Source organism: Phragmites australis, chromosome 11 (assembly GCF_958298935.1).
Source record: "Phragmites australis chromosome 11, lpPhrAust1.1, whole genome shotgun sequence".
In the NCBI taxonomy this organism is placed as follows: Eukaryota; Viridiplantae; Streptophyta; class Magnoliopsida; order Poales; family Poaceae; genus Phragmites; species Phragmites australis.
In genome coordinates, this window is record NC_084931.1 from 29,740,063 (window position 1) to 29,762,036 (window position 21,974).

The 21,974-nt window shown below is 43.2% G+C and overlaps 3 protein-coding genes across 4 annotated transcripts; all 3 read left to right on the forward strand.

The window, feature by feature from the left end:
- The first annotated feature begins 162 nt into the window (after positions 1-162).
- On the forward strand, positions 163-11,730 carry LOC133884620 (TNF receptor-associated factor homolog 1b-like). Its single transcript, XM_062324092.1, has 13 exons — positions 163-438; positions 911-1,128; positions 3,248-3,359; positions 4,408-4,496; positions 4,580-4,648; positions 4,744-4,873; positions 5,220-5,378; positions 5,486-5,849; positions 6,446-6,555; positions 7,234-7,387; positions 8,513-8,706; positions 8,784-8,982; positions 9,601-11,730. The coding sequence occupies exons 2-13, from the start codon at positions 951-953 to the stop codon at positions 11,548-11,550; spliced, it is 3,708 nt and encodes a 1,235-aa protein (XP_062180076.1). The 5' UTR covers positions 163-438; positions 911-950; the 3' UTR covers positions 11,551-11,730.
- A 1,453-nt stretch (positions 11,731-13,183) lies between these two features.
- LOC133884621 (calmodulin calcium-dependent NAD kinase-like) lies at positions 13,184-19,293 on the forward strand. 2 transcript variants are annotated; one of them, XM_062324094.1, is made up of 8 exons: positions 13,184-13,711; positions 14,311-14,534; positions 14,639-14,700; positions 15,464-15,685; positions 16,001-16,130; positions 16,409-16,734; positions 16,954-17,034; positions 18,870-19,042. In XM_062324094.1, exons 1-8 carry the CDS (start codon positions 13,606-13,608, stop codon positions 18,871-18,873), a joined length of 1,155 nt encoding a protein of 384 aa, XP_062180078.1. In that variant the 5' UTR covers positions 13,184-13,605; the 3' UTR covers positions 18,874-19,042. The 2 variants fall into 2 exon arrangements, with proteins under 2 accessions (XP_062180078.1, XP_062180077.1); XM_062324093.1 differs by having other exon boundaries at positions 13,189-13,711; positions 16,954-17,095; positions 18,870-19,293.
- Positions 19,204-21,970, forward strand: LOC133884149 (small ribosomal subunit protein uS19-like). The gene is made up of 3 exons (XM_062323509.1): positions 19,204-19,226; positions 19,847-19,904; positions 21,655-21,970. The coding sequence occupies exons 1-3, from the start codon at positions 19,204-19,206 to the stop codon at positions 21,901-21,903; spliced, it is 330 nt and encodes a 109-aa protein (XP_062179493.1). The 3' UTR covers positions 21,904-21,970.
- Positions 21,971-21,974: the final 4 nt, after the last annotated feature.

Here is a 21,974-nt window from a genome sequence, read left to right on the forward strand (position 1 = left end):
CCACCGCCGACCCAGGGCGCCAGTGCCACCGGGGAAAACAAGGCCCAACAAGATCGACGAGACGGAAGTCCACGAAGGCAAAACGGGAGCCACACCTCTCCGGATCTCCTCCCCATTTCGCTCGTTTTTTCCTCCCCCTCCCCCGTCCGTCCGTCCGCCCGCCCGCCCGCCCGCCCCCGTCCGCAGCACGGACAACGCGCATCTCGTCAGCCATCGCGGGCGCGAGCAGACGCAAGCGAGATCAGACCGCGCAGAGACCATCCACCTCATCGCCTCGGCTCGAAAACCTTTTTTTTCCCCGTCTTGCTCCCTGCTACAAATCGCAATTCCCCAATCCTAACTTATTCCCTTCTCTCTCCTCCCTATTCCTCGTCCTCGCTCGTCGCCGCCGCCGCCTGCCGCCGCAACAGGCCGCCGCCGCCGCCGCCGCCGCGGCAGGTAAAACCCCCGGTGCTCTGGCCGTCAGTAGATCGGGAGCTGCTCCGCTCGTTCGCCGACGCGCTGCCCCATCGATGTAGGCGGTGGTTTGGGTGGGGGGCTAGGGTTCGTGTGGCTGGGCGGTGAATTTTTGTGGTCGGGGAGCTGGTTGATCGGATGATGTGCTAGTTTTTTTTGTTGTCTGTTTTGCTCGCGGAGGTGATTTTAGCTCGGGTTGTCGCAGTTTTTTTTTCTTGAGCTGAATTCGATGGAAATTCCCGCGAATCGGAAGGTTTTCGTATTGGGTTAGGCTGTGATATGCGTGTTTTTTAGGAGGGTTTTATGCGGCTTTGTTGATGGTTTTGGGGAGCTACTCGACTCGATTCCCTTGGGAGTTTCGTGGGATGAGATATTTTTCTAGTACTGGTTTTGTTAGCTTTCCGATGTGTCAAATTCAGCTAAAAAATTATGTTGTTATCACTCATGCATGCAGCTGCGAATAAGGTTGGTTGTAGCGTTTGAGGATTTTGCGGATGGCTGGTTCAACGGTAACGGATGATTCTGCTGCAAGCACTGCTGGGATGGGGGATGACGACCGCAGCCTGTCCGGTGAATCCTTGTCCGAGTGGAGGTCCTGCGAGCGGGCAGAGAGTGACAGCCCTTCAACGTCCCCGCCCTTCTGGGACACTGATGGCGATGATGATGATCCTGGTGCGTGATTGCACTCGCTTGATTTAATGCCTGTTACTTTGGTGTAACATTTGAAAGAATAGAATATCCTCAAAGAACTCTCCATGGATAGAAGCGTGTAGAAGTTAGAACCGTAACTTATGCATCAGTCTCCTTGCACTGTTACTACTTTTACTTTTTTACTATTACTAGTATCTTCATTATTATTATAATTTTCTCATCATGTTTTTAGTTGGATCTTGTGAGTTTCATCTCTAGCTTACCCCAACTTGCTTGGGACAAAGGCTTTGTTGTTGTTGTTGTTATTGTACTTTGGTGTAACACTGAGTGTTAAAGATTTGGTCTGCATGGAGCAGTGCTTTTTTAACTAATCATGATTAGCACAGTTGATATACCTGCTGCATGCACAAACTTATCTTCTTTCAGTTGCAAGAGATGAACCCGTGACCTAAGGACCATGTAGCTTGTTCCACAAAGTCCCAACATAGCTCTAGTTCGCATATTGGAAAGGGCATTTTAACGCAGGATAGCTCCAGATGTAAGTAGGCATGTGAGCGCAACGTGCCATAAGGAAGATAAGTTTGTAGCCTTAAGGCAGAGTATGCAGTTTGTTCAGTTATCAGTCAGTGAATGTTAGCCGAAGGCACTAGTGGTTGGCTGGATTACTCCATCCGTTACATAAAATTAGTCCAGCCACGCTGTGCTCACCCCTGTTAAATAGGCTACTTCTATCACTTAGTCTCCTTCAATGTTTTAGACAGTGTTTTAAAAGACGGATTACACGGCCACCTAGGCGGTCAGTGCCACCTTGCTGCCACATGATTTGGGCATAGTCGGTAGGCTGGGCAGCTGAAGCACCTAGGTGGTCCAAGATGGGCATTAATCAGCCTAGGGAGAGTGGGGTATGTCCCAGCTGGAAGGAAGGAGTAGGAAGAACAGAATGTGCAGGTGGAGAAGGAGGAAGGGGTGGTGATGATGGTGTTGGTGAGGTGGCAGTGTTCATGAAGCAGAGGTGGTGGTTGCTGCTGAGTGACCTCCATGCTTTTGATTTCCGCTGGTCATGTAGCAGGGAGGAGGAGGAAAAAGGGGGGTGGAGGTGGAGAAGGACTGGAGGAGGTGGTCGTGTTGACAGCAGCTGCTAAGGAGTGGAGGTTGGAAGAGTCCTTAGGGTTTGGTTTTAGTCATTTCGTTGTCTGCTCTTGGACCAAGTGGGCCAACTTGACACTGCACCATCAGGTTCTCGTCCTCCTTCCTTCCTCTCCTCCCCTTCCTTTCCCCATGATTCCGCCTAGGAGGTGCTTAGGCGATAAGCCGATAAGCAGCACCACGCTGCGCACATAACACCTTTTACAACACTGGTTTTAGAGGTGATGGTGGAAAGATTGGAATATCTGCATTTCTTCAGTGTATATGTGTTATGAAATGACTACCTCCGAGGAGACGCATTTTTGCATAGTATTCGTCTGTTTTTTAAAAGTGGAAACATATTATTTTATTTTCGCCAGTTAAGTGGTCCAAGAAAAATAACCAATTTTGGCACTGGAAGACTAACGGTTGGTCTATTAGGAATGATACTAGTCTGAACGTAGTATTTTCCAACTAGGTAAGATCCGAAAAGTAACCGTTCTGCCACCAAGGGGGGGGGGGTACCAAGGAAAATAGCATAAATAGTGATTGAGCCTGAATGCTGGATGATTCTAGACATTTATGATAGGACTCAGACTGCATGCACACTAGAGTTTGAAGTACATCAGGTGGAGTTTTTTTGGCCACGAATTATCTTGTGAAGAAACAATATATTATGATGCCGCTTATAGTTATATTGAGAACATTAATATGACCTTGTTGACTGACTTTCTATTTTTCCACACAATGCCATTAGTTATACCATTTATGTAGTCTCAATCCTTTGTGGAGTAGTAAACTGGAATATGACTTCCAAAAGGTCAATTGGCATGCTGATCATGCCCAAATTATATCATTTTTAATCTCATCATTTGCTGTTGCTACAAGTATAAATCTAAGTCCTTTCCCTGATTCAAGTGTTAACATTTTATTGTTCATACTAATTTTTGAAGATATCATGTGTTTTTCTTATGTTACCCTCTTCTTAGCTCATTTATCTGAATTACCATAACAGGACCCAAACCTTCAGATTTATTCGGACGTTACACTTGGAGGATTGAAAACTTCTCAAAGGAGAAGAAGAGAGAAATGAAAAGTGAGCCATTTGAAGCTGGCGGTTACAAATGGTAAAGTTCTTGATGGCCATCATTTGGAAGATATGTCTTGATGTTTCTCTTTTCTGCCTTTTTTTCTTCTTCTGAAAGCTTATACATTGGTCTTGGTATCTAACCTAGCTTCAAATGTGACTTGGGTACTCGAGGGATGGAATCTGCCATTGATCACATTTTATGATGAACTGATTGCTTTTTCACTTGATATGGCATCCTTCATGATTGTCAGTGCTTCACAGTTTACCTTGTACCTTTTCCTCTCTTTTTTCCTCATTCAACGACATTACTTGCAAGTACTTGTTTCCTGTTTTCACTTATCAAGAAGATGTTATCTGATTTTCTCATACCTTGTCATTTATTTATTTTTCTCATGTTGGTATCTACGGATGCCATTTATGCTAATTTTGGTCTCACCATCATTTCCTTTCTGTGCACCCTAGTTATATACATAATGACCCTAAAGCCTATCATCTTGTAAATGTTTTCTGATATATTTACTCCTGACCAAGAATACAAACTTTTCTGATTTGTGGCATTGTATAGGTATAGCATTTTTGTCTTATCACTGTGACTATTTTTCTGCGGTGTCTTAAACATTGTTCCTTAAGTTGGAGATTGGAAAGTGCTACACAGTATTTTTCTCCTATGTGCTATGCCATAATATTTGACATAATATGCTATTTTTTCCGTTATGGTCATTATGGAAAGTGCTACCCAAACTTGCTTGGGACTAAAAGGCTTTGTTGTTGTTATGGTCATTAGTCCTGTGGGTGGTTGTGGGGAGCTGGGAACAGGGAGTGAGGACTGGGAGTTCATAATCCTGACATCTGTGTTTTATATCCTGATAGTGTTAACATAGTGTATCACATTCTACACATATGATACACCCCCATGGTTTTGGCTTTTGTGGCCGCGGAAGGTTGTTACCATAAAAAAGCTACATAATTTTATTGAGGGCTTAGAAAACAAACCTTAAGCTTCCTGTGCCATTCTTTGGGGCATATCTTCTGTGTGCCAACATGTTGACTCCTTTGTTTTTCTTTTTCCAAATGTTATTACACAGGTATATTCTTGTATACCCTCAAGGATGTGATGTCTCTAATCATCTTTCATTGTTCCTTTGCGTCGCTAATCATGACAAACTTCTCCCAGGTTTGATGTTGTGTCTGCTGCTATCTTTTACGTGCCAGTGCGCTACTGAGATTACCTTTCTGATCCTAATCTGACAATTTCAGGATGGAGCCATTTTGCACAGTTCACTATAGCTGTAGGCAATATAGATCCTAAAAAGATGAAATACTCAGGTGAACTGAACTTGGTTTGTTCTCTTCCTAGGAAGCTGCATGCAGTAATTATCTTGTCGTCATCTTCAGATGTTAATTAAGTAATTTTTTTGTAGATACTTTGCACAGGTTCTGGAAGAAGGAGCATGATTGGGGATGGAAAAAATTTATGGAGTTGTCAAAGATTCAGGATGGTTTTCTTGTTGACGATGTTCTTGAAATCATAGCTCAAGTTCAGGTTATCAGGTAGCTTATCTGTCTATGCTCTGATTGGTAGTGCTTCTGATTCAAGTATTTATGGAAATTCTGCAAGTAGTCTGCCAACCTATATGAAATAATGTTTCTTCCTACAAATGCATTCCTATTGATTCTGCTGTGACTATTCGCATGGAGAGCATCTCTTGCATTTGCTCCAGTTTATAATTCTCTTGGTCAATTTCCAAGCCTTCAATAACTTATATGGACCAGCAAACCACCGTTGTTCTCAGCTAAATTTGTATATGAGACAATTTGCTCACTTCTGCTTCTTCGTGATGCCGGCAAACCATCTTGTAACATGCTAACATCAGACTGCTATATTTTGACATTTAAGGGAGAAAGTGGATAGACCTTTTCGTTGCCTTGACCGTCCTTATCGGAGAGAATTGCTCCGTGTCTATATGACAAATGTGGAGCAAATTTACCGACGTTTTGTTGAGGAGCAAAGAAGTAAACTTAGCAAGCTCATTGAGGACAAAATGAGATGGTCCAGGTTAGACAATTAGCTTTCTTAGTTTAATTTGTCACAATAAATTAGTTAATGCTGCTTGTCAGTTTTTTTAGTTACTTTCAGCCATTGAAATCTTTGTTGGCTTGCAGTTTCCGTGCTTTCTGGTCAGCAATTGACCCAAGCGCCAGGCATCGCATGTCCAGGGAAAAGACTGACACTATATTGAAAGTCTTGGTGAAGCATTTCTTTGTAGAGAAAGAGGTTACTTCGACCTTGGTGATGGACTCTTTGAATACGAGTCTAAAGGCACTTGAATACCAGATGAAGGGCAAGAAAGGCAGTACGAAATTAGCAGACTTGGAAGAATTACCTGCACCTATGGTCCATGTTGACATGGACATGTTTGTTTTGGCTGGTGATGTTATATCTTTGCTTGAGAGAGCAGCCTTAGAACCCTCGCCTTGTCAACCTTTAGCTCCAAAGGATGACAAGAGTTCCCAAAGCCGCATGAAGGTAAGAATAATGTAATTTGATATATTGTAACATGATTTTTTTGGGCGTTTGCACATCTTATTGGTGCAAGTTTCTTTTTGGGCCCTCGATTAATTATATTAGGACAATTTTGTTCTTGCAACTCCAATGGACCTTCTAAGCTGAGTCCAAATGGATTACCTACGCGCAGATATGACAAACTAGAAACAAAATTGTCCTAATATAATTCTAGATTCTGACAGCTGTTGAGTGGACACAAAGTTAATAACTGTCTGTACCATTACTCTTTCGCCATATACACAATACCTAGCTGTTGTAGCTCGTACAATTTTCCCTTGCTGAAAGAAATGTTCTCAGTTCCAGCCAGAATGCTGTAGCATATGGCATCTGCTGAGATATGTTGGTTTATATAAACAAATGTTTGAGTAGGCAATTAGCATGTTGTTTAAACTATCTCGGTGGGCTGGTTAATCGTTAGCTTGTATTTAGCGCATGGTATCAACTAATTGTTACTTCTGTGTAGTCTGTATATTTAAATCTTTCATCCCTTTATTATACTTTGAGAAGTGAAATTGTTGTTGCATCTAATCATTTTCTAATTATGCTCGTCTTCGTAGGATGGAAGTTGTGGCGAGGTTTACAAAGTTTCTATGGAGCGTGAGGAAAGACGACTAACTGAGCTTGGTCAGAAGATACTTGAAACATTTGTGCTATCTCATATATTTAGGTAACTGTTGATGTATCTATTTTGATCTTGTGATTACTTAAGTCTAATTGATTCCCTTGGACAGTATCAGAACTTTAGAAGTGGTTGGTCACCAAACTTTGCGGACTGGCTTATTCTTAGTTGTGAATATATGTATAGGCTACTTTACCCTTAAAATTTCAAGATTCATCTAAAATACGAAAAGAAAAGTAGACATAGCAAAATTGATGAAAATTAGAGTTGAAAGGTTAGATGGTTCAAGTTGAATGTTCAGCGGCCTAAGTTGGATAGAGCTGCTAAAATCCTGTATGAAGCCTCTCCAGCTGATATTATGACCATGCAGATTATCTAACTCAAAAGAGGCTAAAAGGCTGTATGAAGCCTCTCCAGCTGCTAAAATCTTGTATGAAGCCTCTCCAGCTGATATTATGACCATGCAGATTATCTGCGACACATGTCGAGTGACTGTATTTTGTGACTGCTCTAAAGCACATGCAGATTATCTAACTCAATAGAGGCTAAAAGGCCTTTTCTGTTTATCTTTTATGCACAAAAAATGGAAGACATCTCTTATAGTTCTGTTTGAACTTTGAAAAGAAAATTTGGGTAGTTGAATATCTTCAAATCATCGGTCAGCTGTTCTTTAATGGTGATCAACTGACTGTTGCTTCTGCTTCTTACATTTTTTTTTTGTGTCAGTGGAATTGAAGTTGCATACCAAGAAGCTGTTGCTTTGAAAAGGCAAGAAGAGCTTATTCGCGAGGAGGAGGAGGCAGGGCTTCTTGAAAATCAGATGAAGGGGAAGCGTGGTGGCGGTGCAAATGAAAAGGACAAGCGTGCGAAGAAAAAACAGGTGACATTTCTTTGTGTGCATTAACTTTCTTCTCAGTGTCTTATGTTGAATGCCATGTTTCCATTAATGTTTAGCTATGCCACATCTGGTAGCAACTCTCTAGCTGCTGTGACTGCTGTAGTTTTCTGGAACAATTCCCTCACCTAGGAATATTTGCGAGTTAGGATATATATATATATATAGTTCTTCTCTGTATCTCTTATTGATTTTATTGAACTTGTTGCATGACATGAGAGAGTTACGTCCTAGGTTTTGCAGTTTCATCAGGGTTGATCTTCCTATTTCATCAGGGCTGTCAGTGATTTCTTGATAGCAACTGCTTGGAACTGTCACTTGGATTTTAAACACAAAACAAAGTCGGTCAAGTTGCATCTGTTTTCTGCTGGGAACAGCTTGGAATCCTTCTGATTCTCAAAATGTTTCCTGTTGCTGATTTTTAAATTCTGTAATATAGAAATTTTATAGGCATAGCATGATGGGTTGCACTGAACTGTTCCCAGAGTCCAGCCAAACCTTGCGTACAATTGCCTAGGCTCAAAAGAGTTGTTTAACCTATAGCAGGACATCTCAGTTTAACAGGAATGATTTTCTTTCTGGTTTCTGATAACATGTCCTCAAGTTATGATTGCTCATCTATTATTATCTTCTTCTTTTTTTGCGAGGATACCTGAGCATTACTGGCTTTTGTTCATTTAATTTAAAGCCAACTTTGCCTCATTTGTTACTGTCGCATCTGATTTCCCCTTGTGTGATGTTCAAGATACAAATATTGGCATCGTGTTCTCCGAGTTAGCACTTAGCCCTGAGTTAGTAACGTTGCATATCTTCTGAACTTTTGTACTACTGCTATTTTTGAAAGACAGCTCGCTTGTGATGAATAAGTTGTTAGGATGAACATTGATTAGTGTGTTATTGCTCAATGGAAGCTCTAGTGCCGAGTATAACTGTTCTGAAGTTTTTGTATGCTTCTTAAGACGTTAGCCTACATTTGTTGGATCATTGGGCAGTTTTGAGTTCTCAAAATGTGTTAAAATTTCTTGTTTTTAACCCTTAGCTCTAGTTGTTTGCTTGATGCCTTTATTGCTCTTGTATTGTTCTGTTTATGATATATTCGGTCTGTTTCAGGCCAAACAAAAGAAGAACAATCGTAAGGTTAAAGACAAGGAAAGGGGTGAGAAATGCGAAGTGAAAATTCTGGAAAGATTTCGTGATGAAATTGCAATTGATGATAGTGATGGCTTACTGGCTAAGGTGGAAGTGACAGCAAAGGTTGATGCCTTGGACGAAGGTGCTTCAGATGTGTCAGACATACTAAATAGGTTAGTGAACACTTGAAGCATGTTGTGCATTGTTTCCTTGTAAGATTGGCATATGCTCCAACTGGACTTATGTGCAGAGGGAAAAATCAGCGCAACAAGGGCTTAAGCATTATCAGCTTTACCGAAGAAGTTGATGGCCTTCCCTCCACCTCTAGCGTTGCTGGTGGTTCATGTCGCAATAGCTCTGGCTGCTGCACAGCTCCAAAATTGGACCAGGATACTGTTCTACTTACATTGAGAGATAAACTCCGTAAGCTGGGGCAGCGTTTGCATGAGGTGAATTTACTATTTTGAAAGAACTTATCGTTGTTTTGTTATGAAATTCGTAGTTTGGCTATTATATTTTCTGCGTATGCATGGACGAAGGATCTTAGTTACGAGTATTGGTTTGTGATGCATATCATAAACGCTAATTATCTGGAACGTTGTTCTGGGGCACATTTTCAGAGGTTGAGGTCATCGGGTTAAGACCATCCTCATTCCTCCAAATAATTGATTCAAAGTTCCTCCTGTGCATCCTCTATGCTATTCTGTTGAAGTTAATGATTCAAAAATTAGATGCAAAATGGTGAAGAATATACCTTTTATGCATATGGCATTTTCTGATTCAGAGTCTGGACAAACTCATATCTCAAAGCAAAATCATTAATTATGTCAGTTTTTTTCTTATGTTTTTGTTTTTTGTTGTTGGTGAATAATTAAATTATGTACATGGATTTTATATGACTATACTCATAGCCTTTTTTCCGTGAAACACATCCAGTCACTCGTAATGTGCTGACAGGTCTTGTTTGCCAGCTTTAACATTTTGAAACATTAGGAGTGTTCATTTTTTACTTCATATAAAACTTCAACCAATTATTTTTTTTGTTTTGTTTTGTTTATGTATTTCAGAAGAACATTGAGGGGCAAAAACTTCTCAAAGCTCATTTTGAAGCTAGGGATGCAAAAGCTAAGGCAGCAGAGTCTTCCAACTCATCCAGTTCTTCAGAGAAGCCGCCTGATGTTCCAGAGAGCCCAAAGCATTCCTCAGAAGATACAGTTGATCTAAAAGTTTACATGACACCAAATAATGATGCCCCTGCGGTCAACTACATGCCGGAAGAATCTGTTTCAAGCATGCCAGCCACCACAAATACTGAACCTGTGTCTGCTCCAGCCTCAACAAAAGTTGACCCAGTTTCAAACAAAGATAATGCATCGAGTTCGAAAATGAAAGCCAATATAGCATCTCCATGTTGCTCAAAACTGCCTGCAGTTGATATGGATAAAGATGCCCCTCTTCCTTCTAAATCACCACGCATCAATAAAGCTGCTCCAATTCCTCCAAAATCGCCTTCAGTTGATAAAGCAACTCCAGTTCCTTCCAAATCTCCAGCGGTTGACAAAATAACTCCAGTTCGTCCCAAATCTCCAGCAGTTGACAAAGCAACTCCACCTCGTCCCAAATCTCCAGCAGTTGACAAAGCAGCTCCAGTTCATCCCAAATCTCCAGCAGTTGACAAATCAACTCTAGTTCGTCCTAAATCTCCATTAGTCGACAAAGCTTCTTCAGCTCCGCCAAAATCACCATCAGGTGCTAAAGATGTCCCCTTTTCTTCAAGATCACTGCAGATTGATAAGTCTATTCCAGCTCCCCCAAGACTACCACAAGTTGATAAAGCTGCCCTGCCTTCCCTGGAATTGCCACAAGCTTCTCTGGCCTCTAATTCTAAAGCTCAGGAAGAGACTACTGCCATGAAGGTCAGAGCCACCTCAGTTTCTGAGGTTGCCACTACAACATCGAGGCCATCAAGTGCCCCTGTGCTCCCCACGCCTTCAAGATCAACTGCACGAGCTACTTCACAAGTTCAAGTTTCCATGGCGCTTTCTCGCTCGATGAGTGAAGCAGCTGGAAGATCAATTAATGGCCCATCCCCTTCTGCCCTACCTTATGTCCCACAGACCTACCGTAATGCCATCGTTGGTAAGCCTAGTCTTGGTACAACCTCTGGAAGTCTGGCATACCTGTCAACTTCTCTGGGTCAAAATACCACCTTTTTACAGCCGCTGTCAACATATGCATCAAGTACAACGGTCATGATACCTCCTGCTGGAAGGTCTGATCAGTTGTCGGGCAGGCATGGATTCAAGTCTGGTCTGGGCATGTCAGAAGCACATGATAGCTGGCAACCATGGAATGGTGATAGTAATGTTGATAAGCATCTCTGGAGGGATCACTCCCCTTACCAACAAATGGCCAACGGTCAAGCTTGTGAACAACCTTGGAAGGATGACACTTATCAGCAAGCAAGCAGCAGAGGAGCAGAAAAGCTCAGCAGGTTTGGAGGACTGCAACCTAGGCAGTTCCAGTCTGGGGCAACTGCTAGTCATGTCTGGCACCAACCACAGGGGCCAGTAGCAGAAGAATTTCCACACCTTGACATCATAAACGATTTGCTTGAGGAGGACCATATGCCAAGGTCCATTCATTATGATTACCATGCCTTTGACATGCCGTTTTCGCCAAAAGGCAACGTGGCAGATTTGGAGATGGCTTCTGTCAGTAATCCAGGTCGGTTTAATTCAACTGAGCGCTACTACGGCGATGGATTCTTGAGGGCCTATGACATGAGTAATTTCAATGGGCTGAGGGAAAGGCAATTTCCCTCAATGGGCGCTTATTCTAATGGCCTTTCTGACATGAGCGTGTCAAAGCCTTTGCTGAATGTCCCTCCAAATACATCAATAAGTGTTGGAGGTAACACAAGTGGATTCCCGCACCAGCTCGGGGACTACAGTAATTTGGGGAGTGGGGTGAACGGAGTCTCCGTGTGGCGCCGCCATGCCAATGGGCGCTGGTGATGTGATGCTTGTATACAATCTTACAGTCGAACTAATGCTTGTTGTAACAGATGTTGGTGCTGTGTCTGAGCTCTGTCATGGCCTGTAGTTTGAAAGTTAAGTTTTAAAAGGGAAAGAAAGAGATACATCGTGTAAAGTCTCCACCGCTATTGGCCTAATTTGAGTGCTTATCTGATTAAATGCCTCATTTGAGGTTGTTATGCTGTTATTCGAAAATATATTGGGAGCCGTACGTAGGGTTCCCCAATTTGGCGAGTTGGGGCTTGTTTGGTTGTTAGTCACACCTTATCACGGCGTGCCAAATATTTTTAACCATGTGTTTCGTTTAACGTTACAACTGTAGCTTGTTAAACTTTCTTAGCCCTTTGCTTCACATGTTAGACTCATTTTCTTGCTAAATTTTGTCACAAGTGTGACAGTTATTTTATTCATCACATTTTGTCTAAGTTTAATTATGGCAAAGTTAGATATCAATCAAACAGGCCGGTGTTTGGGTTTCGCCCGCTGCTAGGTGCCAACCACCTGGTGCCTGTTTGAGGCAATGCTTCTCTCAGGTCTCAGGCTAAGCTGTAACAGGTTAGTAGTGCTCCTGCTCGATACTTTGCTGGAGCTGAGCAGGGGCGGCCCTGCGCAAGGGCAGTAGGGGTAACGGCCTCGGGCCCTCGAAAGTTAGGAGCTCCGATTCTATGTACAGGTCTAAAGGCAACTACGTCAAAAGAGATTGCCGTCGTAACCAATAAATGAGACGATAGGCACGCGTCTCTGTTCAAGTAATTTGCTAAGCAATCATTCGTGTGGTATAAGTTGGGCAGTGGCGCTGGACTGAAGCATCATTTTGGAGATAGATCCATGACAAGACCAGTCCATTATTTTGTAGAGATGATACGTACGTAGACTAGCACGTGGTCAAGAGGAACGAATTGGTCATTCTAAAAAAGAAAAGAGAGAGAGAGAGAGGAACGAATTGGTTACGTCAGTAGCTCATCCATTCCGTAAAGAGGAAAGGCGTAGCCCAGGGCCAAATTTATGGAAATGTATCTCTCACTTGAGAAAGTGAAGTCACGTCGTTGAATCAAGAAGGGAAGGACGTGATTTAGTGTTACATTAACTAAATAGTATTGCTACAACATCCATGCTACAGTAGATAAGCACGGTATTCCTATGAAGGTATTTGCGCTACAGTGCTTCGGTGCATATTACTGTTTACCCATAACTTCACTTCTACGAACCAGAGGATCCATTCCCAAATTTCATGTGTGTGATCTTTGTTATGTTTAGCAAACTCTAACTCCTATCAAGACTCTATTTTTATAAGTTCAAATAAAATACCATTTGTGTACTCAAACCGGACCGGACCGGTTTAAATCCAGAGGCTGGACCAGGCAAAATCAGAACCAGCATCCCAACTCAAATAGGACGCCTACTGCGCCATCAACGTCGTCGGCTTGACATTCCGGTATGGTGGTGGGCTGTGAATACTAGTAGTAGTGGATAGTGCGGGCACCCCTATCCAGAAACAGACGTTGATGGCATGGTACACGGCGGGACCGCCGCGCCGAAGCCGTCACCGGTCCCTTGAAATCGCCGAGCAGGTAGAGGAGAGCGCGCCGTTGACCGTTAGTCGCTACCACCCCCCCCCCCCCCCCCCCGCGAGTGCGCGCGTGCGCGGACGCGACCACCCAGTCACCTGTCACCCACCCATCGATCTCCTCCGCCTTGCGCCCTCGTCGCCGGCTTTTCCGCGCGACGCGCCCCGATCTTATTCCACAGTTCATAGCCTTCGCCGCGGTGGCGCCCGTGGATTCCGTGGGGTACTAGGCCACGCCACCGGCACTCTCACACTCCAAGTCTCCAGCTCCCGCGCCGGCCGCCGCCCTTGCTTCGGTCGGCGCTGCGCTGCGCGGCGTCCACTTCCCCGACTGCCCCCGCACGGTCCTGGCCGGCATGCGCGTGCTCCGCTTGCCCTCCGCGGCCTTCTGACGCTGCCTGCCTGCCTGCCCGGCGGAGAGAGGGGAGAGGAGAGGAGAGGAGGGAGGGGGGCGGCAGCGCGGCAGCATGAGGTACGACGGGACGGGACCCGCCTCGGAGCTGGTGGCGCCGCGGCTGGTGGTGTCCGACGCCAGCCGCGTCCAGGAGCTCGAGAGGTTCTCGCATTACGTCGGTACGGTTCCTCGACCCTCCCCGTATACCGTTGCAGTTGCTGCTGGTGGCATTGGATAGTCATAGCACCATGGATTGGCTCTGTTCTTTGAATTGCAAGTGACAATTAGATCGAATTACATCCATGATCTCAGGAGAAAATAGCAGCGTTGCGTTTCAGTTTTGGCTCATGGGTACTCTTCGGATGTGCGGTAATCTCGTATCATTGCTACTAATGAGCAGTGATTAGCACTGATCCATTTCATTAGGGTACGTGGGGTAACTCGTCGGGGTTCCCATTTCTGTTTGTTTTGTTTACTTGGCCCAGCCCAAGATATAAGGATACAGCTCGGAATACCAGGACACAAGCACCTTGACTAGTGTAAAATAATCGGTGCCGTGGAGAGATTTGCGTTGAGCCAACTTGCTTATACGAAATTATGGTTCTACCGCATCCATATCATAGTCTAGATCTAGATTCCACATGCGGCATGTTCTGTGTGGTTGCGATTATAGTTTGTGCATATTATGCTATGCCGATTTTGTGATCTTGGGACTTGCCCTGTCTTCCCACCTTCTTGCCGTGCTTGTATTCATGAGGAAAATTGGGCCCTTTTTCAGCTAGGCAAATTGGCTTTGATGATGTGAAGGAATGCCCCCACCTGTGCACTCTAGCTTACGATTATCTGAGGAAGAACAAGGGCTATGAAGAGAACATATTTTCATTCTTCGAAAACAGCGTTGATCCTGAGCCCCTGATTGTTAAGTTCATAGAAGAGATTGACAAATGCATACTTGGCTACTTCTCCTTCCATTGGAAATATGCAACTTACATAATTACTCAGGTAAAGGGAGTACAATGACCTATCAGATTTACCATCTATTGTCTCCTAGTTAAACCCTTCTTGAACGTATATTTTGCATATTGATATAGTGGTGATCTCGACAGGTTCTCACTGTAGAAGGTGCGCCTAAAAGAAGGTTCAAGAACATGGTGTTAGAGGCCACCAGGTCATTACCCACCCTTATGCTAAATACCTGGTTGCTAAGTGGTTGATATTTGTTCTGTTTATGCTCATTCAGTCAAGCTGTTTTAGTTCCCAAGTCTCCTTGATTACTTTTAGTAGTGCTTTGTACTTCAACCTACCTTATGTACGAGTTAAATCATGTGATCTCTTGGCAGGAGTGTCATTTACAAAAATATATCGATAATCATATATTTTGAGAATATATGATTTATTGTTGGTATTGGATCTCGTTCCTTGATGTACTAGTTGCCTGGATCTTAATAAACTAGTATGCTAACGTGCACTAGATCATTTTCATATTACAACATGGGCACTTCAGCTGAAACTGCATCTTCTGAAGTCCAAAGAATTACTCCCTCCGTTCTGGATATTTATTGCTGATGGTGGGTTTGTGACTTTTAGTTCGTAAATAGAAGTGTGCAGCTGGATATTAGAACTGTAATTGGATTCAGCTATTGAATCACCCACAAGAAAATGTTAGTCTAATAAAAATTAACAAGGCTGCAAGAATTGTATGCTTAATACGTTTCTTAACTGCAGCATTTTAAAGTCCTAAGATCATGAATTTTCCAAACAGAGGAATTAAAACAGAGGAAATACTTAGAATTAGATCAGAGATGGTTGTTCTATTTCAAAAGTCACGCACAACAATCTCATCCTCTCCCATTTAAACTGTACAAGCAAACGTCTCTTGTTCCTCTCACACCAAAAATGACATCTAGGATGTGATTCTCCTCTGAACGCAGGGAACAGAGATTCGAGAGGGTGACAAAAAACCTGAAGGTGACTAGGTTTTTCTCGACACTGGTGGAGGAGCTGAAGGCCATAGGACCATCTTCCCGTGATGAGACACCACGGAACGATGTGATGGTCCCGGTAGCGCATTGCGATCGCAGCCCGGTTATACTCCTGATGGGTGGTGGGATGGGAGCCGGCAAGAGCACTGTACTTAAAGATATACTCAAGGAGTAAGTTTATCATTTCTACTATTTAAGGTAGTGTTTATTTTCCATTTAAAGTGTGTTGCTCATCGTATATTTCTGGTTTCGTGGCAAAATGAAAAGATGTTGATTTGGTCTTCGAAACAGCACATTTTGTCACATCGGAATGAAGAATAGATGAATGAGAAATTCCAATTCGTTAGAATTGATTAAGAAAAAACATTCCTGGTGACTTTTATCAAAGCAATTGGAGCAGCTAAAGAAGACAGAGCACACCTTATATGATACTCTCTGGCTATAGGTATAAGCTGATTGCCCTGCTATGCATTTCTTGACTTGCAGAGCATTTTGGTCTGGAGCAGCAGCAAATGCAGTGGTGGTGGAGGCAGATGCATTTAAGGAAACCGATGTTATCTACCGCGCCATTAGCTCGAGAGGCCACCACAATGACATGTTGCGGACTGCAGAGCTGGTAAATTTTTTTATTTCTTTTTACCATCTCTGCTATCAGAATAACAATAATATATCACGAGTAATGCAATACATCCGAGTAGCTAACAAGTCAAAATACACAATATCACAACATTCAACATTGTAATTGTTCAGACTTTCAAAGAAGCCGCAACCTTGTGTGCACATTGTAAACTACAGATAGTTTCCAGATCAATACATCATGATATTACACTTCTACTAGTACACATGTTCAACTGCCCGAGAATCAGGCCTCAATGACCCACGATCACGATGCAGGTGCACCAGTCATCATTGGACGCAGCCTCGTCGCTCCTCGTGACCGCTCTCAACGAAGGCCGAGACGTGATCATGGACGGCACGCTGTCGTGGGAGCCATTTGTGCAGCAAACGATAGCCATGGCCAGGGCCGTGCACCGGCAGCGGTACCGCATGGGACATGGCTACAAGGTCACCGACGATGGGACAATAACCGAGGAGTACTGGGAGCCGGTTGAGGGCTCTAGTACCGAAGAGGAGGATGAGGCGAGAGCAAGGAAGCCTTACCGGATTGAGATCGTTGGTGTGGTCTGTGATGCATATCTAGCAGTTGTCAGGGGAATCAGGTGCAGTTCATAGCTTAATCCATGCCAAAATTAGCCACTATGTCACTAACATTCTGCTCATTCATGCCTACTTTTGCTCGTTACAGTCATTTTTTCATTCTGTCAGCATTGTCATGCATGGACTCTGAATATCTCACATTAAAACGATCATATGTCAGTCAACAGTGTCTAATACTTTTATTCATACACTGTGCACTACTAAAAGTTCACAATTTGCAGGAGAGCTGTAATCACCGGGAGAGCAGTGAGGGTGAAATCGCAGCTGCAGTCTCACAAGCGATTTGCAACCGCTTTCAACAGGTACTGCAGCCTTGTCGACAATGCGAGGCTCTACAGCACTAACACAATGGGTGCTGCTAAGGTAAGTAAACTAACCTGGCAAGGCCAGCAACCCAGCATTACATGACAAAACCAATCCATTGGAGCCCTGTTACGCAAGGGTTTCACAAGAATTTTGCTAGAATCTCGCAAGAAATAATGTTGACACTAGTTACGTGCACAATATAAATATCGCAAGCGCACGGGTTGTCTGTAGTCTTTCACCCAGAGTATTTCAGGGCTATCGTATCCACAAGGAATTGACATTGCTAAGCTAAGCATATTTACCGTTCCCGATTATCACCTACTAAACCCTCGTGGTTCGTCTTCCCAGGGTGTCACACAGGAAGGGTATACGTACCCTCAGTTCTCAGTTGTTCGCTGAATATGAGCTTGAGAATGATTAGTGCTTGGCCAAAAATGCCTAGCTAAGCTTATATCATACCTTAGTTATTATGATAGTTCAACCATCAGATCTAATCACCAAGATCACATCTAATCGTCAAGTCTAGACTAAACGAAAGATTAAGCATAATCACAATAACCAAGACCAAGAGAGAAACAATATCGCTTTATATTCTAGCAAGGCAAATCAATCTTCACAAGATAAACGATACGAACACCTTCATAAGCGTACCTGACGGTGATCAAATCCAGCTCTTGAACTTTGGTCTAATTAGAGCCATGACTAGTTAGAGCCTAATTAGAGCGTTCTTGAATCAAGGGCTACTATAATTAGAGCAGGCTAATTAGCCAACTAGAATAAACTAGACAACTAGACTATGTTGCTTAAGCTAGCAGTGTGAGGCCGCCGTTTGTGGCTCTCAACTCGAAATTATGTATTGGTGTACAATTGAGGGCACCCCTAGAGTCATATTTATAGTCTAGAGGTGCATTGGGGTGTGCTCCACCAACATATACATGAAATATATTGATGGAAATAAATTACAACTCGTTTTACACATTTCCAAGTTGGTTTTAGACTTTTCTTTTTCACAGCTCTCCCTTCCAAGGATGATCTCTCTCCCACATCCGGACTCTAAATTGTAGCTCTCGAAAGATCTGCAACTTTGTCCATTATGACACTGTTCTGATTTGGATGCTTCAGCGTAGCACTCATTGCGGGGCCCATGTCTCCTAGCTCTGAAGTCCAAATCACATCTTCCATATGTGAAAATCGAAGCTCTCGACGAGATATACAACTTAGGTATTCATTGGATTTCTAGAAAATGCTATCTTGGACTAATCTGCATTGGAAGATGATGCTGTCCTAGACAGCGCAAATAATTCCATATTTCGGTGATCTTTTGGATGGAACTTTTAGAAGACTTGTGTGCCAAGTTTTGAGCTTGAGCCTTTCATGTTGGGCCTTATGGACCACTGCGGATGCTTTAGGCTTCACGGGCCATCAGGCCAGGGTTTCAGCCCGTCTTGGATGGAGAATTGGGCTTCGTGTCAGCACATGTCGTATTTCACCGTTTTGAGTCTTATTTCCTACAAACCAATTTGCATGCACTATATCGCAAAATCATGAATATTAGTGATAATAATCTATAATCATGATGATAATTCTGTCATATATTAAGAGAAGTTGACGCTGAAAATGTATAATCACTGCGGTCAATAAACAGTTATTGTCACGTTTGTAACGCAGGAGTTTCACATTAATTTTGTATCAATTTTTGTGGTAAATGGGGGCCTAAATTCGCACAGTTCATATGGGACCCATCCTAAATTCGTACAGAGAAGTGGGAGAATTCCCGTGTCCGTGCCTTCCGTGAGTGTCACATTTTAACAGAGCCTGTTCCATGTTGCAGTTGATAGGATGGAAAGATGGCGAGAGCAGCCTATTGGTGGACCCCGAAGAGATCGGCTGCTTGGAGAGAGTGCGCAGCCTGAACGAGGGGGCCAACTGCGTCCACGAGCTCTACGCCGACGGCCACCCAACCGGCGGCTCGTCGTCGGTGTGGCAGGACCTGGTCATGTCGCCGTCGAGGGCGTCGGCGCAGCGCGAGCTCAAGGCCGCCATCCAGAAGAGCGAGGCGCGCTTCCGATCGGCGTAGCATTGCTTGCCTGACGCGGTGAGGATGTTACATGTGGTCACTCGCGCTACAGAACTCGCGTAGCTGTAGCCTGCTTGCTGGCAGAGTGATGCTAGCGCATGAAAGATCCATGTAATGCTTGATTTTGGAATACGGAGTATCATTTTGTTGCATCAGCTGATATGATCTTATGTGACCATTTTGCATCTTTCCACGAAATGAGCGAGATTGTAGCAGTTGCATAAACATGATGTTACGACTAAAAACTCTGATACCCGTTGTTATGGATAAAAGAACTCGCGCTTGTGACACAATCTCAATAGCAAGCTTGCAAACTGCAATACAAACTTTTCAAAAAACATAGAAAATCAAAGATCTTACCATATCCACGGAGGTGGCGACACCTCCGTCGATTGCATAATAGTAATGAAGGTTTTGCAACTTAAAAAAAAACTAAGTTTACAGAAGTCTACTGAAAAACAATAATTCAAACGGAAACATATACCCTTGCTGTACCTCTCTGGATCCGCCTCTAAAGCCAGAGTCGAACATATCCTTAATTCTTTATCTAAATTACAATTTCATAATATCATATTGCATAGGGGCAGTCGAGCTTCCCGCCTACCTTACTATATGGATGGTTAAGACATTTCCAAACGTTTCCAAGTGTTGCGGGGATGGGATCTCGCATTGGAGAGGATGTCTCGCTCGTTGTTTTGATTCTATATTTGAATATTTCTGTGTGGTTTTAGGTTCCAGAGGGGGCTGAAGAGGAAGCCTATGGCTGTCGTCAAGAGGCTGCGCAAGGCGGTAATGCATGGCTGGCTCTCTGCAACTTAGTTTAGTGGATTGCTCGCTTATCATGTTTGTGATGTATGATATGGAGTCATTTGACTTAGTAGATTCTTAGGGGCTGTAGTTTCAGACGTGAATAATAGCCTTCTGTTTTGCTTAGCAGTTAATGGTTTTGGATCTTTTTGATAGGGGGCCTTCTGTTCTGCTTTGCAGTTAATGGTTTTGGATCTTTTTGATAGGGGGAGTAGGAAAATTACGTCTGAGCCTTTGTCCTGCCCATAAACTCTATGGTCCTGCAGAAATGAAATGTTAGCACATGTCATTTATTCAATAGTAAATTTCACAAACCGATAATTATGTGTACATTTGTAGCGTAAAACTATAACTTTTGAGATATATTTTACAAAACTACAACTAGTTGTGCACTCAGTAACATAAAACTATTTTTTTTTTATCTCACCCGTCAGCCATACATTACTCGTTTTCCCCATTATGCTGAAAATATGTGGCAGACGGGTGAAACCAGACTAAAAAATTGTAGTTTTGCATTGCTAAGGGCAAAAGTAGTTGTATTTTTATGAAATAAGTCTCAGAAGTTGTATTTTTGCGTTACAAATGTACAAATAGTTGTAGGTTTGTAAAATTTACTCTTTATTCAACTCTAAGAGTCAAACTGGGTGGATGACTCGATGGTGCTTCTATGTTACACTTCTGATGTTTTGACAAAATACCCTGGTCCAGATCTACAGTGGTGATGGTCAATTTAAGGTGTTTGGGTAACTTTTTAGCATTATGTTACTCCGTTTTGTAATAGGAGTCAGGAGATGCCAAGTTCTACTGGAACCAACTGAATGTATTGTTTTGTGTCATTGGAAAATCATTGCTTGATAGCTTCTTAGCAAGACTGCAACATCTGAATCGTACTTTACTGTTTGAAACCGGATCAAAAGAGTTTGATGATGCCATTGAAGACTGATATTTGTTCAATACACTTGCTATAAGTACATAACAAGTTATCAGCTGCCAAATCCAGATTTATGGTCTTGTTCAGGGGCGGAGCCAGGGCCCGTGCTGGGGGTGCTGCAGCACGGGTCCAGCCCAATTCGTCTCAGGTAAATCTATGTATATTTGGACCAAAATATTAGAATTTGGAACAAATCCAATTAGCTCAGCACCTGTCCACAGGCCCAGCACCCGGTGACAGGCCTTTCTGGCTCCGCCCCTGGTCTTGTTGGATGTTGATGTTGGATAAATGAGGGTATGGCCTTGATGATATATGCTGGGCTGTTGAGCCTCAGATGGGAGAGTTTTTATCTGTTTTCGGAAAAATACAGAATACTTCAATAGAGCTTAAGTTGTAGGGTACTCATGAACAGTATGTCTAGCCCCTTAAACTTTGTGTGCCTGTCGTATTATCATTGCCATGCAGATTCAATGCTTTCTAGTTAAATGTCTATGCATTCTTCTCGTGGAAACGGGTGGGTATAGTTGGCTCAAGGAATGTTATCATGAAAAAAAAAGTAAATACAAAACAATAGGTGTATGATATACATTGGTGACAGTACATAGTTCTATATATTCTGATTTCATGTGATCATGTTGATAAGGTGATAGTGTGTTCACGATTTCTATGTTATTTGTGCGCCATCAAGTGTAAAAGAGTATGATAAATTTAACACTGTTGTGGTTTGTCTGTTGCACCATTGCTTTGAGATCATCAAAACTGAAGACCTTAGATCATTCATTGTTTTCGGAACATGTACAGAAAAAGGAGGCACCTGCTGGTGAGAAGCCGGAGCCTGTCAGGACTCACCTTCGCAACATGATCATTGTGCCAGAGATGATAGGCAGCGTAATTGGAGTGCACAATGGGAAAACGTTCAACCAGGTTGAGATCAAGCCTGAGATGATTGAGCACTATCTTGCTGAATTCTCCATCAGCTACGAGCCCGTCAAGCACGGAAGGCCCGGTATCGGTGCTACCCACTCCTCGAGGTTCATTCCTCTCAAGTGAACTATCCCAGCGCATGCTCATGTCTGCGCCAAAGTTTTCAGGACCTCTGTTTATCTATTTTCGGATAAGAC

Excerpts from the sequence above, each read along its gene's own strand:
- LOC133884620 (XM_062324092.1), top strand. The coding sequence starts at position 951 with ATGGCTGGTTCAACGGTAACGGATGATTCTGCTGCAAGCACTGCTGGG. Across the intron at positions 4,497-4,579 it reads TCATGACAAACTTCTCCCAG|GATGGAGCCATTTTGCACAG; the intron begins GTTTGATGTTGT and ends TGACAATTTCAG. Across the intron at positions 7,388-8,512 it reads AGCGTGCGAAGAAAAAACAG|GCCAAACAAAAGAAGAACAA; the intron begins GTGACATTTCTT and ends GGTCTGTTTCAG.
- LOC133884621 (XM_062324093.1), top strand. The coding sequence starts at position 13,606 with ATGAGGTACGACGGGACGGGACCCGCCTCGGAGCTGGTGGCGCCGCGG. Across the intron at positions 15,686-16,000 it reads CTTAAAGATATACTCAAGGA|AGCATTTTGGTCTGGAGCAG; the intron begins GTAAGTTTATCA and ends CTTGACTTGCAG. Across the intron at positions 16,131-16,408 it reads TGTTGCGGACTGCAGAGCTG|GTGCACCAGTCATCATTGGA; the intron begins GTAAATTTTTTT and ends ATCACGATGCAG.
- LOC133884149 (XM_062323509.1), top strand. The coding sequence starts at position 19,204 with ATGCTAGCGCATGAAAGATCCAT. Across the intron at positions 19,227-19,846 it reads CTAGCGCATGAAAGATCCAT|GTTCCAGAGGGGGCTGAAGA; the intron begins GTAATGCTTGAT and ends GTGTGGTTTTAG. Across the intron at positions 19,905-21,654 it reads TCAAGAGGCTGCGCAAGGCG|AAAAAGGAGGCACCTGCTGG; the intron begins GTAATGCATGGC and ends GAACATGTACAG.